The sequence below is a fragment of the Lynx canadensis genome, chromosome D2, assembly GCF_007474595.2.
Source record: "Lynx canadensis isolate LIC74 chromosome D2, mLynCan4.pri.v2, whole genome shotgun sequence".
Taxonomy (NCBI): Eukaryota; Metazoa; Chordata; class Mammalia; order Carnivora; family Felidae; genus Lynx; species Lynx canadensis.
The window spans coordinates 69,849,109-69,865,907 of NC_044313.2; the positions used below are offsets into that span (position 1 = coordinate 69,849,109).

General features: G+C 44.6%; 1 protein-coding gene across 6 annotated transcripts in view; it reads right to left on the reverse strand.

Moving 5' to 3' along the window:
* The window catches only part of TTC13 (tetratricopeptide repeat domain 13), a 79,524-nt gene extending 62,748 nt beyond the window's left edge, over positions 1–16,776 (reverse strand). For 4 of the 6 annotated variants that reach the window (XM_030334050.1, XM_030334049.1, XM_030334048.1 and 1 more), the window contains exon 1: positions 16,429–16,775. In XM_030334050.1, coding sequence (XP_030189910.1) covers positions 16,429–16,699 — 271 coding nt within the window. In that variant the 5' untranslated portion in view covers positions 16,700–16,775. Of the gene's footprint in view, positions 1–16,428 lie in introns of all 6 variants that reach the window. The other 2 variants (XM_032595299.1, XM_030334047.1) reach the window with 1 other exon arrangement.
* Between the last annotated feature and the right edge of the window lie 23 nt (positions 16,777–16,799).

Sequence of the window (16,799 nt, forward strand, 5' to 3'; positions counted from 1 at the left end):
AAATCAAACTTTCACTCTTCACAGACAACATGATACTCCATGGAAAACCCAAAAGATTCCACCAAAAAACGACTAGAACAGATGCATGAATTCAGCAAAGTCGCAGGATATAAAATCAATGCACAGAAATTGGCTGCATTTCTATACACCAATAATGAGGCAACAAAAGGAGAAATCAAGGTATCAATCGCATTTACAATTGCACCAAAACCCATTAAATACCTAGGAATAAGCCTAAGAGGTGAAAAATCTATACACTGAAAACTATAAAAAGCTTATAAAAGAAACTGAAGAAGGCACCAAAAAATGGAAAAATATTCCATGCTCATGGATTGGAGGAAAAAATATTGCTAAAATGTCGATACTACCCAAAGCAATCTACATATTCAATGCAATCCCTATCAAAATAACAGCAGCATTCTTCACAGAGCTAGTACAAACAATCCCAAAATTTGTATGGAACCAGAAAAGACATCAAATAACAAAAGCAATCCTGAAAAAGAAAACCAAAGCTGGAGGCATCACAATTCTGGACTTCAAGATGTATTACAAAGCTGTAATCATCAAGACAGTATGGTACTGGCACAAAAACAGACACTTAGATCAATGGAACAGAATAGAGAACCCAGAAATGGACCCACAAACGTAAGGCCAGTTAATCTTTGACAAAGCAGGAAATAATATCCAATGGAATAAAGACATTCTCTTCAGCGAATGCTGTTGGGAAAACTGGACAGCGACATGCAGAAGAATGAACCTGGACCACTTTCTTACACCCTACACAAAAATAAACTCAAAATGGATGAAAAACCTAAGCATAAGACAGGAAGCCGTCAAAATCCTAGAGGAGAAAGCAGGCAACCTCTTTGACCTTGGCCACAGCAACTTCTTACTCGACATGTCTCTGGAGGCAAGGGAAACAAAAGCAAAAATGAACTATCGTGACCTCATCAAGATAAAAAGCTTCTGCACAGCAAGGAAACAATCAGCAAACTAAAAGGCAACTGATGGAATGGGAAAAGATATTTGCAAATTACATACCTGATAAAGGGTTAGTGTCCTAAATCTATAAAGAACTTATCAAACTCAACACCGAAAAAACAAATAATCCAGTGAAGAAATGGGCAAAAGACATGAATCGACACTTCTCCAAAGACATCCAGATGGCTAACAGATGCATGAAAAAATGCTCAACATCACTCATCATCAGGCAAATATCAACCAAAGCCACAGTGAGATTCTACCTCACACTTGTCAGAATATCTAAAATTAACAACTCAGGCAACAACAGATGTTGGTGAGGATGCAGAGAAAAAGGAATCCTTTTGCACTGTTGGTGGAATGCAAGCTGGTGCAGCCAGTCTGGAAACAGTATGGAGGTTCCTCAAAAAATTAAAAATAGAATTATCTTATGGCCCAGCAATTGCAGTGCTAGGTATTTATCCAAAGGATACAGGTATGCTGTTTTGATGGGGCACATGCACCCCAATGTTCATAGCAGTGCTGTTGACAATAGTCAAAGGAAGGAAAGAGCCCAAATGTCCATTGACAGATGAATGGATAAAGAAGAAGTGGTATATACATACAGTGGAATATTACTCAGCAATCAAAAAGAATGAAATCTTGCCATTTGCAACAATGTGGATGGAGTGTGTTATGCTAAGTGAAATTAGTTAGAGAAAGACAAATATCATATGACTTCACTCGTATGTAGAATTTAAGATACAAAACAGATGAACATAAGGGAAGGGAAGCAAAAATAATATAAAAACAGGGAGGGGGACAAAACAGAAGAGACTCTTAAATACAGAGCACTGAGGGTTGCTGGAGGGGAGGTGGGTGGAGGGATGGGCTAAATGGGCAAGGGGCATTAGGAGGACACGTGCTGGGATGAGCACGGGGTGTTATACATAGGGGGTAGATCACTGGGTTCCACTCCTGCATCATTATTGCACTATGTGCTAACTGACTTGGATATAAATGTAAAAAATTAAGTAAATAATAAGAGGATGGGTGGGTTCAGACTGGGGAACAGAGAGAATGGGTATTCCAGGTGGGATGAGTGGTGTACACAGAAGTATAAAGGTGAGAAAATGTGAAGCAGTAAGCAGGCGACCCCGGCTACAGGGAGCTGGTGTTGGAAAATAAAGATGGAAGGTTGGAACGTGAGTGGTCAGACTGGGGAGTCTTGGAGCCAAGAGAAAGGCTTTAGTCTCACAAGAGTGAGGAGGCAGTAATGGTTGTCGGTAGGTAGTTGGAAATAACATTAATTTATAACCTATTTCTTCTTAAAGCTAACGTTTGAGGCCTTGCCATATGCGAAGCGCTGCAGTAAGCATTGCATATACGTGACCTCATTCTATTCTAACAATCCCTCCACTTGGTGGGATTCACTTAGGTTTCGATAAACAGGCATCGGTATAATTGTAAGTGGATGCACTCATTCCCTTCTGTGAAACCTAACCATCTTTGGGCAATTAGGCTGTCCTCTCCCCCTTCTGATAAATAGTATTTTACAAGTATGCTTGACCTATATTTTTTAATTCACCCAATCTGGCAATTAAATTCTAACCAATACAATTTGCTGAGGCAAAGGGTGTAAATAACTTTAAGACCTTTCACATATGCTGCCCCATTTCCCTCCCCAGGATGTAATAATTTCATTCCCACCCAACAGTGTAGAAGATGGTCTATTTCACTCTGCTCAGAGTATTCTGTTCATCTCTTCCTAATCTGAAAATAGCACTAATGAGACCAAACTTTTGGTTTACTGCCCATTTGTATCTCTTCTTTTGTAAATCATGTGTTTCCTCTGCTAATTTTTAAGTCATTTTATCTATTCTGGCCTAAGGTATAGAAGTGAATGTCTATCTATTTTCCAGTTCTCTCAGAACGATTTTGAACACCACCTTTACAATACATTATAGTCACCGGGGACTTAAAGGAAGCTTTGAGATAAGTTATATCCATCTAAAATAGCTCTCACAGATGACTATTCAATCTATACAGGCTCTGATGTTTAAAATATTACAGGACTTCATGTTCATTCTAGAAAATAGAAAAAAAATCACAAAACATAAAAAAAAAGTCATTTAGAATACTACCGTACATTGAGATCCACTGTGAAAATCTTGGCGTTAATTACTGTAATTAAGAGGGACAATTCTTGAAATCAGACAGACTGGGTTTGAATTCCTGTTCTCTGCAACTACTTACTAGCTCTTGGCCACTGATCTAGCGGCCTCATCAATCTTCGGTTTCTTCATTTGTAAAACAGGGTCGCTGATGGTATCTACTTCACAGGAGTGGTTGATTTAAACAAGATTATAGGGGCACCTGGGTGGCTCAGTGAGTTAAGTGTCCATCTGTTGATTTTGGTTCATGTCAGGATCTCCCGGTTCATGGGATCCAGCCCCATGTCAGGCTCTTTGCTGACAGCACAGAGCCTGCCTGGATTCTCTCTTTCTGTCTCTCTCTCTCTCTCTCTCTCTCTCTCTCTCTTTCTCTCTCAAAATCAGTAAATAAACTTTAAAAAAATAAACAAGGAGATATAAGTAAAGTATTTGGTACAGTTTCTGGCACAAAGGAGACAGAGGATGTTTGCTATTGTTACCATTAGGTTGTGAGGAGATACACTGTTTTGTAACCTGCCCTTTTAATGTAACGATATAATATAAACACTTCCCCATTTGATTGAACTTTCTTCTGCAAACTATTTAAATTTAAACTTAGTGAGATTATATATCATTTTTAATTTAATATCTTTAAGATTTCAGTGCTCTACGATAAACCTGTATTTTGTTGTTTCTAGACTAACTCCTTCTAATGATCTGCCTATTGACTTCAATAGTTTCACAATGTATCCTTAAAATAAATACACACATTTTAACGTAAAGGAAAGCCTCATCAATTTTTTTTTTTCCAAAAGTTTCTTGGCTATTTGGATCAACATTCTTCCTTCAAATAAACTTGTCATTAAGGATCCAAAACCAGAAAGTCCCTCTTGGGATTTTTATTAGAATTGTTAAAACCATAGGGGGACCTGAGTGGCTCAGTTTGGTGTCCAACTTCGGCTCAGGTCATGATCTCACGGTTGGTGAGTTTGGGCCCCACCTCGGGCTCTGTGCTGACAGCTCAGAGCCTGGAGCCTGCTTTGGATTCTGTCTCCCTCAAAAATAAATAAGCACTAAAAAAAAAAATTTTTTTTAATAAATAAAAAAGAAAAAAAAACCAAATAGGAGACGCCTTCCTTCATATGGTAAAACGCATCCACGTTAACCCATAGCCATAGAGAGCACCTTCCACTGGATGCTCATGTTAAAAGTCTTATCAAAAGGGGAAATTCTGGGGGCGCCTGGGTGGCGCAGTCGGTTAAGCGTCCGACTTCAGCCAGGTCACGATCTCGCGGTCCGTGAGTTCGAGCCCCGCGTCGGGCTCTGGGCGGATGGCTCGGAGCCTGGAGCCTGTTTCCGATTCTGTGTCTCCCTCTCTCTCTGCCCCTCCCCCGTTCATGCTCTGTCTCTCTCTGTCCCAAAAATAAATAAAAACGTTGAAAAAAAAATTTTTTAAAAAAAAAAAGGTGAAATTCTGGGTCAGTAAATGAAGTATTAATGTCAGGAATAAGCAGGAGTACTAGTACTGAACAGTTTTTTGGAGGTTTTCTCTAGTTCAATGAGACGCTAAATGAGTGTAAATACTAAAAAGACCCTGATATCATTACATGTAGAGGATGCAATTACCCACTGAATAAATGGAAGCATTGAAAGAGCTGCTAGGAATTCAGTGATGCTGTTGTTCACGTCCGCAGGAAATTCCCCGAGCAAGCCGCTTCCCCTGACTCTGCTCTAGCTCGTAGGGTCTTTAAGCTGCCGTGATTTCACATTTCTGTGTGATTTCGCTTACTGTTGGTTTCCCTCCCAGAACTGTAGTATTCGTATACAAGGACAGGGGTCATTTCTGGTTTTGTGGACCACTGAGCAGTGAATAGAACAAGGTAGATGTGCAACAAACACGTAATCAATGACCATCCACCAATTTCCTTTTCAATCACAACAAATTTGAATGTATAAATTCTATAGAAAAATTGTAAAATTTCACATAGGCCAATAAAACACTTGAATAGATTAAATTTTGTAAAGTACTCCTCTGCTCGTTAATCTAGTTTTAGCAATTCTTTAAAAAAAATTTTTTTTTAATGTTTACTTTTCAGAGATTGAGAGAGAGAGAGAGAGAGAGAGAGAGCATGAGCAGGGGAGGGGCAGAGAGAGAGGGAGTCACAGAATCTGAAACAGGCTCCAGGCTCTGAGCTGTCAGCACAGAGCCTGATGCGGAGCTTGAACTCACAAAACGTGAAATCATGAGTTTAACCGACTGAGCCACCCAGGTGTCCCTTCCTACTCTTTATTTTACCAAAAATTTTTAAATCAGGAAAGCTGGCTGAACTTTATCAAGTGCTTTTGGAATTTCTTTAAGGTAATCATATGATTTTTCTCCATGACTTACTAGGTGATTAATTCAATTTTTTTTTTTTAAGTTGACCCACCTTTGCACTTCTAAGATAAATTCTAATTGGTCAAGGCACATCATTACTTTAATTTCTGGTTTCAACTTATTAATATTTTACTTAGGATTTTTATAACTGTGCTATAGTTTTCTACCCATACTTGCCACTATATTAAGTTCTGTCATCAATGTTTTTCGCTGATTTGAGAAGGTCTGTAAGAGAAAAACAGCTTATTACAGTTGTACCTAGACTTCTCTGGGAACAGGTTAAATTTTATCTTTGATCTAAAACTGTTTTGTTCGATACGGCTTGAATTGTCTAACAATAACAACCCAACAATCTATGTTTAGATGGAATAGGTTTTCATACAACTAGGAAAAGCCTCTGTTTTCCTCCTTGCTCAGATAATGCAAGTAAAATTTAAAGATAATTACTACATGGGGCGCCTGGGTGGCTCAGTTAATTAAGTGTCTGACTTCAGTTCAGGTCATTATCTCATAGTTGGTGAGTCCAAGCCCCGCATCAGGCTCTGTGCTGACAGCTCAAGGCTTGCAGCCTGCTTCGGATTCTGTGTCACCCTCTCTCTCTACCCCTCCCCCACGTTCTCTCTCTCTCTCAAAAATAAACATTTTAAAAAATTAATTACTTAAGAAATATTCTCAAAACACATTACAGAATCTCATCTTTTTCTTCCAGATCATCTTCCTGGACATTTATTTATTGCTTCATATTTTTAACCTTATTAGCAGGAATTTCTTCACATTTGTCTCTTCATTCTAATGGCCTCTACCACTGTCCACACAGCCCCTCATTCCTAATGTACGTTTGCATTTGCTCACCTATTTATGTGTTAGCCTTATCAGGTTTATCTATTTTCTTCTTTTTTTAAAAAAAAAGAAAAAAACAACTCTTGGATCGATTTATCAATACTATTGTTGCTCTGTTCCTAATTCATTTATTCGGGCTTTGTTCTAGACAAGCTTCCAATTTCCCAATCGTTTTCTTGTTGCTCAAGCTTAGTATCCAGTTCATTTATTCCTGTCTTTCTTCAATACCAAGAAGCCACGGAAGGTTCCAGCAGAAGAAAGATCACGGAAGGTTGTGTGAGGAGAGAGAGAGAAGGGCCGGAAGACTAGCAAGGAGGCCATGGCCAGCTAAAACAGGGGAAAAGTGCAAACATAGAGGCCACCAGGTTGAAAAGGGAGGGTCAGACTCCAAGAGATATATGAGGTTAAAAAAAAAAAAAAAAAAAAAGCCAGGGCTTTGAGGAAAAGTAGGCATGGGAAGAGGACAAAGGCATGGCTTTCCATTTTGTGTAGCAACAAGAGGGGAAGTACCATTAACTGAAATGGCAAGTTTGAGAGGAAAAGTGGTTCTAGGGGGCAGTCAAGGGCCAATTCCAGAGAAAGGCAAGAGCTACAGATATGAATGTGATGGCCATTAACTTAAGATGGATGAGTAAACAGGGGGTGTAGGTAGGATCTCTGCCAGCTCAAGAAGCTTAAATGTAATAAGAAAAGAGCTGACCCTGGTGGGGACGAGATATTTCAAAGGAGGGGAAATCAATGACCTTTTTCTAAAGAACTGTCTAGAGTCATTTCTTTGAGGGCCGCCTGGGTGGCTCGGTCGGCTGAGCGCCTAACTCGATTTTCACTCAGGTCATGATCCCAGCCAGGATCGTGGGATCGAGCCCCACATCGGACTCCGTGCTGAGTACAGAGCTGACTTAAGATTCTCTCTTTCTCCCTCTGCCCCTCTCCCCTGCTCGCATACGTACCCTCTCTCTAAAACATGGAAAGAAAAACAGAATTAGTTTTTTTGAATTGTTCTGCAGCCTTGCCATAAAACTACACGCAGAGTTATTATAATGATTTTCATTCTTCATTATACTCCCTTATTCCTGAAGTCAAGTATTTGTTTCTTCTCATTTTTCTTGACCAGCCTTGCGAGGTAACTGTCTAAACTTCACCAGTACTTTCGACGAACCAGCTCTGATAGTGAAATTTGATTCAATCTGAAGTCAGAGAAAGAGTAATTACTGTGGAGGCAAAGTCGGAGAGTCGTTCAGTGTGGGCTGTGGAGCCGGACTGACCCGGCTCAGATGCCTAAGTGGTTGACTTGGCGCAAGTCCTTCTCTCTCTCTTAGCCTCAGTTTCCTCATTTATAGAACAGGAATGACTACCCCCACATACCCTCACAGGCCTATTACGAGGAATAGACGTGATGCCCACAGTTCACAGGAAATGGTTGTCACAGGTTGGTAGGGCCGGCCCTTGAACCACACGGGTTTGAACTGCGTGGGTCCACTTACATGCAGGTTTTTTAAAATAAACATAGATATTGCTGTAAACGTATTTTCTCTTCATGATTTTCGTAACCACGGTTCCTCTTCTCTAGCTTATTTTAGCCTAAGAATACAGAATGTAATACATATACAAAATATGTGTTCCTCGACTGCTTGTTATTAGTAAGGCTTCCGGTCAACAGTAGGCTATTAGCAGTTAAGTTTTGGGGGAGTCGGAAGTGGCACATGGACTTTTGATGGTGTGGGAGGCAGGGGGGAATTGGTTGGTGCCCCTAACCCCCTAAGGGTCCGCTATATACATATCTCGGAAATTGCCATTTTTTTCTGTTAATTTCTTCTTCCTTCTTAAGATTATTTTGGTCTTCGCAGAACTTGACAGCTTTCGAAATCCCCTCGCAACACTCTGTCCACTGGTCCTCCCTCCTCTGAGGCAGGGAGGACACACCTTAGGCGGATCACACACGTGGGGAAACGAGGTCAGTGTTAACGCATGTGTTTAAGTCACAAGACGAAGAAATCGCCCGCATCTGTGCTCCGGGACACCACATCAACAGAGGTGCACGGTCCGCTTGTCACCACTCATTCTGCCCCTGCTGGGTCCTAGCAATGCCCTCAGGCTTCCTTCCTGTCCTCCCAAACCCCACAGACCACTGATTTTAAGAAGAGCGGTTTCGGTAAAGACACGAGGGGCCAACTGCAGTAGCTTCGGCAAAGGATGGGAGATGGGGAGACAGTGCACAGAAGCATCTCCTCTGAGGAATTCTGCTGTAAAGGAAGCGGAGAGAGAGAGAGACAAGAGGTGGATGGAGGGGCAGGTAGTCCTGTCTTGGTTTCTTGTATTTCCCAGATGGGAGCTCTCACAGCCATCTGTATGCTGACGGAAGACAAGAGGGAATGAGCGCTCCCGCACAGGGAGCGTGCCCCACTCCGCAGAGGCTCCCACAGCTCCGCACAGCGCCAGGACCAAAGGCAGAAGCTATCCTAGGGCTGCAGGCACGCTGCAGCTGTGATGGTGGGAAGCACGGAAGTTCTCTGCTGATTGCATCTTCCTCAATCAAATTACCTCCTAGGGAGGAGAGGAGACTGGGGGGCGGTGGGGGCATTGGAAGTACCACGTGTTTGTCACACAGTCATGTCGGCAGGTGAAAGGGCCTGAAAGTTTGCAAGCAGCACGCTCAGAGCCAATCCCTGAAGGAAGACGTTTTATAAGGGATTCAACAGCTGCTGGGCTGCACTTACCACTTGACCACCGTGCCCTAGTTAGAACAGTGGGCCAAGTTCACCCGGAAACCAGGATGATGGGGCCTTTCCCACCGATGGGCTGGAACGTGGGAGTCAGACGCCAGATACTTACTGGCAATTCTAGTCCTAGGTGTAGGGTGACCTGGGAAGAGCAGAAATAATTACTGTGGCTGGATGCGTGACCCGAAGGCCAAGGGGCTGATACACAGCATCAGTTATACTGTCTGTTGCTTTGATCAATTTCTGCATTTGTAAGACAACCACTGTTGAGGACGTTGCACATCACCTTGGTTGATGGTCCCAAATGGTAAATTTCCTTTAGAATGTGATAACAGGAAAAGTAATAGGAAGAGTTCTCCTCGGAATTCATATGCTTCTTTTATTCTAACAAAATCGCATTCATCAGTACCTAAGATGTGTAAGTTATCATAAAACAACTTGCAAATAGAGGCTGCCCACTGGGAACGAGATTATAAAGCCAACGTATAATTAATCCACCAGAACAAAGATCTGCAAAAGCCATCTTTCGAAGTTTTATAACAAAGCATGACCATAATCTGATCAAAGCTGTATTAACCCTAACAAAAGTATTAACAGGTGTAAAGAATGTATAAAACCTTTAAAAAAAAAAAAAAAGGAGCTGGTCAGCTGCACAAAATGGAAAAAGAGGGAAGGAAGTAAATCATGTAGCACAGACCCAAGGGCAGAACCGGGGGGGGGGGGGGGGGAGGCGCTGTAGCCACAAAGGCTATTCACTTAGCCTGGGGTCGTAACATGGATTACACACGCATCAGGTGCTCAAGGTGGCACATACTTTTAAGAGCTGAAGACTCTGTCCATGAACCTATACGTGATGTCAAATACCATCAACTCCACTGGGAAAGCAATGCTGTGAAACCATTAGTGAAAAGGGAACAGGGTCACTTTGAACACTCCACTGCAAGCGAACTCAACTGGCCTTTCGCGTCGAAGAGGCGGACCGTCTGACCCAGGATTTCTGAGTGTCTACGTAAAGGACGCCGGCACCCGAGTCAGAGCAAATCTCACCGTGCTGGTTCCTGAATCAGACATAAAGCCATACCAAATCATCTCCAAACCAAACTGGGGGAACGGGGGGAGGGGACTTCATTAGCGAAGCTTAAACACAGATATCAGTTGTGTACTGGGGACCCCCTCCGGTTACGCAGATGGTTCAGTTTGTGAAAACAGCTATGATCCGTTTTTCTACATAGACGTCATGTTTCGATAAAAGGTAAAAATAAAAAAGATAAGAGAATGAAAATGTCAGAAAGCATTAACCCCGAAGTGAGAAGTATTCAAATTCTGCTACTTCAATGAATTTTGTCTTTATTCTATCTGCAAGATAACAGGCCCGAACAAAAAGATAAAATGGCCTCTTTGAAACACCATATTGTGAAAAGGGGAAGCTTCAGAGGCCGGTCATCGGCCCAGTGTTTAGGGAGTGCAGTGACGCTAGGCCGTGTCTACGCGCTGTAGAACTTCTTGAAAAGTCCGTACACCCAAAGTGCTCTGCCACTCCTGCAGGCGTGTTTCATGCAGGGTAGGTTCTAAAACCCAGGCCCCATTATCCTTTGCCCTCATCCAGAGAGCGACGACCCCTCATGGCCCAAAGCAGAACACTGGTCTACTGGGGTACAGACCGTTCAAAAGGTAAATGTAATTTTTAAGAACAATAGATCTATTTGAGAAAGCTTCACAGGTCTGCAAATAGCACAGCTATGATCCTCATAGGGTTCATGCTATAAAAAGCAACTCTTAAACCAGAAGACTTTCTGAAAGATGCAAAAGAGGCAAGCAGTCTCCAGGCGATGCCCCAGTGGCCAGGGCCGGGGGAGACGATACAGAAATCTCTTTCTCACTCTATGCCTCCGTCTCTGTGACTCAAAATAAGCGAGTTATCTTATACTGGCAAATTTACTTCTGTAGACCTTAAAAAAAAAGACTAGAAGAGATTTGCCACAAAACTGTATGTGATAACACGCACAGAGAATCAGGGCCAAGGGTAAAAAAGGGATCGAGCAAATCTACTAACAGTAAGGGTTACCACAGTTACCATGACTGGGCTTAAAATGTGGTTCTTAACTTCCTCATAGCCAGAACAAAAAAAGGAAATAGCGCTCATTATAAAAGTTTCCCTCTACTGATTCCCTGCCACCGTTAAGGCATAGCAATGATTTAAGTGCTGTGAGCAAGAAGACTGATTTCATGTATTTTAAATAACTGCCTCCTTTAGTTAGAAAGATATAGACAATCTTTAGGTCTTACTGTCAAAAACACAATCAGGTTCGTAGTTACTTCCTTATTTTTGTGACAGTTAACAACTCCCGAATCAGACACTAATTCCCTTTGCTTCACACAGAACCGTGGGGAAATAAACTCAAATCTTGGATTATTAATCTCAATAAACTAAGGAAAATTACTTCAGGTTGTAAATTAACCGTCAAACTTCATTGAGACATTAAGCGTAGATAGAACTAATGCTGTGGCTAGATGAAGGTGGCCATTTCAAAGGTTCCAGAAAGACATCAGATACAAGGACTGCCTAACTTAGGAGCAGACAAAAGTCTCAAGAAGGCAGGAAAAAGGAAAAAAAAAAAAAAAAATCCGAAATCACTGTTGTTATAAATACTACATTTTCAAAGAAGGAAAATTAAAGTGTTTTCAAAACAGTGACTAGAGGGGCGCCTGGGTGGCTCAGTCGGTTAAGCGTCCGACTTCGGCTCAGGTCATGATCTCGCGGTTCGTGAGTTCAAGCCCCGCGTCAGGCTCTGTGCTGATGGCTCAGAGCCTGGAGCTTGTTTCAGATTCTGTGTCTCCCTCTCTCTCTGACCCTCCCCTGTTCATGCTGTCTCTGTCTCAAAAATAAATAAACGTTAAAAAAAAAAATTTAAAAAAAAACAGTGACTAGAGGTGCACAGGTTCGAACTATTACAATACATCCTGGTCCATAAAGGACACACGAAGATGTATTTCATACGGGACGAACGCCGCCTTTGAAGAAAGATGCAAGGTGGCTTTCCCAGGAAGAGCAGAGGGGACACAGACGAATTCTTAAGGGACAGGTTACAGCTTATCTAGCCCTTAACTTGCCTGATCTGTAACATTACGGTGCCAAGTTAAGGGGTAAGACCTCTCCCAAGCTCGCTCTGCTCTGGTCCCTGTCGATGCCACCTTATCAGAGGCCTTCCCTGGCCCCCCTCAAGGCAGCAAAGCCCTCTTCCTTCTTCAGGGCACTTAGCAGCGGGCCTACTGAACACTGGTCTCCTCCTGCACTGGCACAGTCTCCACTTGGGGGAAGCCGGCCACTGCTACTGTATCCCCAAGGATCCAGAACACTGAGCAAGTGGGAGGTACACAGCTTTCCCGCAAAAGAACAGAGCCATCCTAGCTCTACTGTCCAAAATATTCGGTGCAGTGAAGCATCCTTCCATGTACGTAAACAAAAAAATTCTAGAAGTTACTTAAGAATGTAACTTTCAACAAACGTGAAGACAGTGGGACTTGATCAGTAATAAGAAAGTATACAGATCAGCAGATATTACTAAGGAAATAATGCACAAAAGGTCGGGAGGCCAGGTTCAAACCCTGGCTCTGCACTCCTCTGTGCGACCTTCCCCAACTTCTCTTTGCCTCAGTTTCACCTTAGGTAAAATGGGGATAAAAACAGTACCTGCTGCAGTGTCGAGGATTAAATAACACACAGGGCGTATACACATAAAACCAGGGGGAAAAATTGGGGGAAAACCTTCTGTTCCTTATTTCTTCCTGCAATTCCAAACTACAAACAGGGCAAAGGTAGCAAGGAAGAAAAATGATTCTTTTTTAATGTTTATTTATTTTTGAGAGAAAGAGAGAGAGATACTGTGGGGTGGGGGGGTAAGGGACAGAGACAGAGACAGAGACAGAATCTGAAGCAGGCTCTGCACGGTCAGTGCTAAGTTCGACTCGGGGCTCAAACTCATGAACCATGAGATCATGACATGAGCCAAAGTCAGATGCTTAACCGACTGAGCCACCCAGGTGCCCCGGGAAATTGATTTTTATTTGAAAAATATGTACATTACAGCGTTCACTTTTTTAAAAAAGATTATTTTTCCCACAGGAAAACAGATGACCTGACGTTTGTGGCTATACATGTTTTTCAAATAAAATACAAAAACGTGCCGGGGAGAAAGTTGAAGGGGGCCTGGGAACAGCAAAGTCAGGATGACACCGCTGGTGCCCCAGTCATCCATGCTTATCTGTGCAGCTGGACCTCGATGGGATTCAGCCCACTGAGCTCGAGGCTGATCCCAGGGCACTGGATTCCGTTTGATGGTGGTCCACACAGCACAATCAGCCATTGCCAGTGCGCTGTTCAGACCTATGGGCTCCCACCATAGGAAGACACATATTGTCTTTGGCCCTGTAATCACTGGGGGTTCGGTCTTATGAGAATACCCATACAGCCCACTGGAAGGTGTGCAGATTTAGACCCAAGCAGGTGTCAATTCAGCCATTTGAATCCGAAAGCTGTGGGAAGGCTTCTGAAAAGTGGCGGTGCTTCTGTGTCTGTCCTCTGCATACGGACTGGCTTGACACGGACAGGCTCGTGGCTGGAAAGGCCAGCAAGTGATGACGACATGATGAATGGATGGTGAGGCTCTTAAGAACTGATTCGTTCCAGGGGCGCCTGGGTGGCGCAGTCGGTTAAGCGTCCGACTTCAGCCAGGTCACGATCTCGCGGTCCGTGAGTTCGAGCCCCGCGTCAGGCTCTGGGCTGATGGCTCGGAGCCTGGAGCCTGTTTCCGATTCTGTGTCTCCCTCTCTCTCTGCCCCTCCCCCGTTCATGCTCTGTCTCTCTCTGTCCCAAAAATAAAAATAAACGTTGAAAAAAAAAAAATATTAAAAAAAAAAAAAAAAAAAGAACTGATTCGTTCTGGATCCTGGCACTTATCTAGACCCTTCTGTTGATCGGAAGGGGTTCTGGATTCAGAACCTCTGGGCTATGATATTAGTTGTAAATCCTGAATTTGTTCCCACATCTGTTCTTCTTAGGACAGTGAGGGAATGGGGAAGTCTCACAGGGTCCAGCTTCTACCTACTCGTCCAAAATGAAGAGGGAGAAATGAGAGACATTTGGGGAGTCTCTACCATGACAGAGATGGCTCCTGTCACATCCCACAGCTGGAGTGCCAAGTAGCATAAGCAGTTGCCTTTGGGAATTATTAACTGGGAACAGCAGCAGCAGCCAAGTGACTTCGGCGCCTGTCAGCAACTGCGGGACATTCACGTCACCCCAGGGGAGGCTGGCTCAAAGACTCATGCCACACATTTCCAACAGCACATGTGGAATGCCAAACTAAGAAACCAAGAACTAAGAAACTACATGGGGGGAGATAAATGAAAAACTGAAACATTTGACAAATTATGCTTAAAGCCTCATTAAGATTGCGTTCATCCTTTGACGCAAAGAACTCTGGATAATGATTTCCACATATGAGGGAATGGTAGAATGGACAGGAAAACTCCTCCGAACGCCCGGTTCATGAAAACTTATATTACCTAGGGGAAAAGCATAATACAGGTCAGAGTTGGCCCAAATAAGGACTCCAAAGACTGGCATAAGCCATGGGGTGAAATGAGCCACCTAGATCAATACTATCAATCAATTTCATAATATAAATCAATTTCTAACTTCTACTGCCTAGAATCTGTGTCTCCTTGAGCCAGTGAGCATCACATGACCATACAAGGGAAGGGGAAATGAAGATTTACATAACACGTCCTATATGCTAGCACTCACTACAGATGTGTTCTCCTACCTATAACGACTTAGTGTCTAAGACAAAGCTTTGTCTGGAGCCTCACCACCTGGCCTCGTCCCTTTACAGCGGTGGGCCCGCAGGAAAGTGATGATTGCACCGTGTCGCGGTTTCCTCATCTGAGGAAAAGGAGCTACCATTCAATGAGGTAGTGACGGGTGTTCCAAAAGACTTAAGAAAATAGGCTAACCAACCTACTCTTACGACAGCACCTGGCATACGGCAAGCACTCCATATTATGTTGGCTATTTCTCACTTTCCCCGCAGCACTCTTGTGAAGAAAATGAAACCCGGTAATTAGGTAACAGTGTCTTCAATTTACAGAGGCGGCAATTTCGCTTGCCAAGACAAGCAATTAACTTGTTCAGAGTCACAGGAAGCTACAGAGGTAAAAAGCCATTCTTTTCCCACTATACAATGCCCGCCGAGTTTTTTACGCTGTTACTAGCCAAGGCCCACTACAAAACAAAGTCAATGAGTGAGACTTCCTCAAGGGAGTCAGATTGTGCTAAAAGGAAATCAGAGTGTGCTAATCTTGACATCTCTCAACTAAAAAATGCTTATTGTCTTCCCAGTTACACAATGTTCAAGAACACAGCTGTCCAGGCTGTAAAAGCAACCAGCCAGCTTCTAGTGAATTAGGTAGACCTAGAGCTTTCAAAAGCAAGCCTTGAGGGAATTAGGGGGAAGAGGAAAAGGAAAGGAAGGGGAGGGGACTGAAGGGTGAAAAGATCCGATGGAAATGTCAAAACAAAAAACCACAAGCATGTATTTGCCCCTAAGGCATCTGCCACGACTTACTAAATTGAGGGCAAAAGCGCCCAACTTAATCAATGAGATGGCCTAGTTCCAAAACGCCCGGCTCTGACTTACACAGGCTAATGGCCTGCGGGGCCCTCTTACTGGGAGATACCGGACAGGTCACAGGTCAATCTCAAATAACTGGAAGCAAGATGTCATCGAGCAGATAAAATAGGCTTACTCTTGTCTTCCCTTCTTTCTTCCAGGGATCGAATTTGGAGAGATAATGTTTAATACAAGACATCAAATCCAGGTCAGAGAACCTGATTTCCAGGCCTAAGAAGGGCCAGACGACCCCCACTCGGGGCGCGGGCCCCCCACTGGGCCCGGTCCTCCTCCGTCCTTCCGTTTTCCCCTCCCTCGCTCCCCCGGCAACCGTGGGGCACAGAGCGGGAACCGGGGCTGCCCCAGGCCACTTGCCATCTCCTCCTCCACCCTTTCGACAATTGCTGCAACTCCGAAGAGACCGCCCTGGTCCCCAGGAACATGCTGTCAGCTCTTTTCTCTATTCACCACCCTCCCCACGGCAGCCACCAGAGAAGGGCGCGCAGCGGCGTGGGTGCGAGCGGCGGGAAGCGGCCCCAGGATGACACCTCGCCGAGCCGGCTCCCCCAGGAGCACACGCCGCACCGCGGCCGGCGGCGGCGAGGCCCGGGCCGCCCGCACATCGGCCCCCGGGAGCCCGCCGTCCCCACGGCCCCGCCGTCCCCGCGGCCCCGGGCGACCCGGACGCCCGCCCGCCGCCCACTCACCGCCGCACTCGACCGAGTACTGGTCTCCCCAGTCCCCGGACTGCGGGCTGCAGCCGCCGCCTGCCTGGGCCTCCTGCTGCTGCCGATGCTGCAGCTCCTGCTTGAGCAGGGACAGCGGCGAGTAGTGCTCAGTGGCCAGCGCACCCGGGCGCGGCCCGACGGACAGGACCCCCAGCAACAGCAGCACCAGGACGCGCCGGGCGGCGTCCGCGGCGGCCACAGCGCCGCCCCAGCAGCAGTAGCAGCAGCAGCAGCAGCCGGCAGGTGCCATCTTTCCTCAAGGCGCATGTGCGGCGGCCCTCGCCGCACGCTGCGGCCTCCCAGCCTTAACCCGCGGCGGGCAGGTGGGCCGTGGCAAGGGGGAGGGAAGG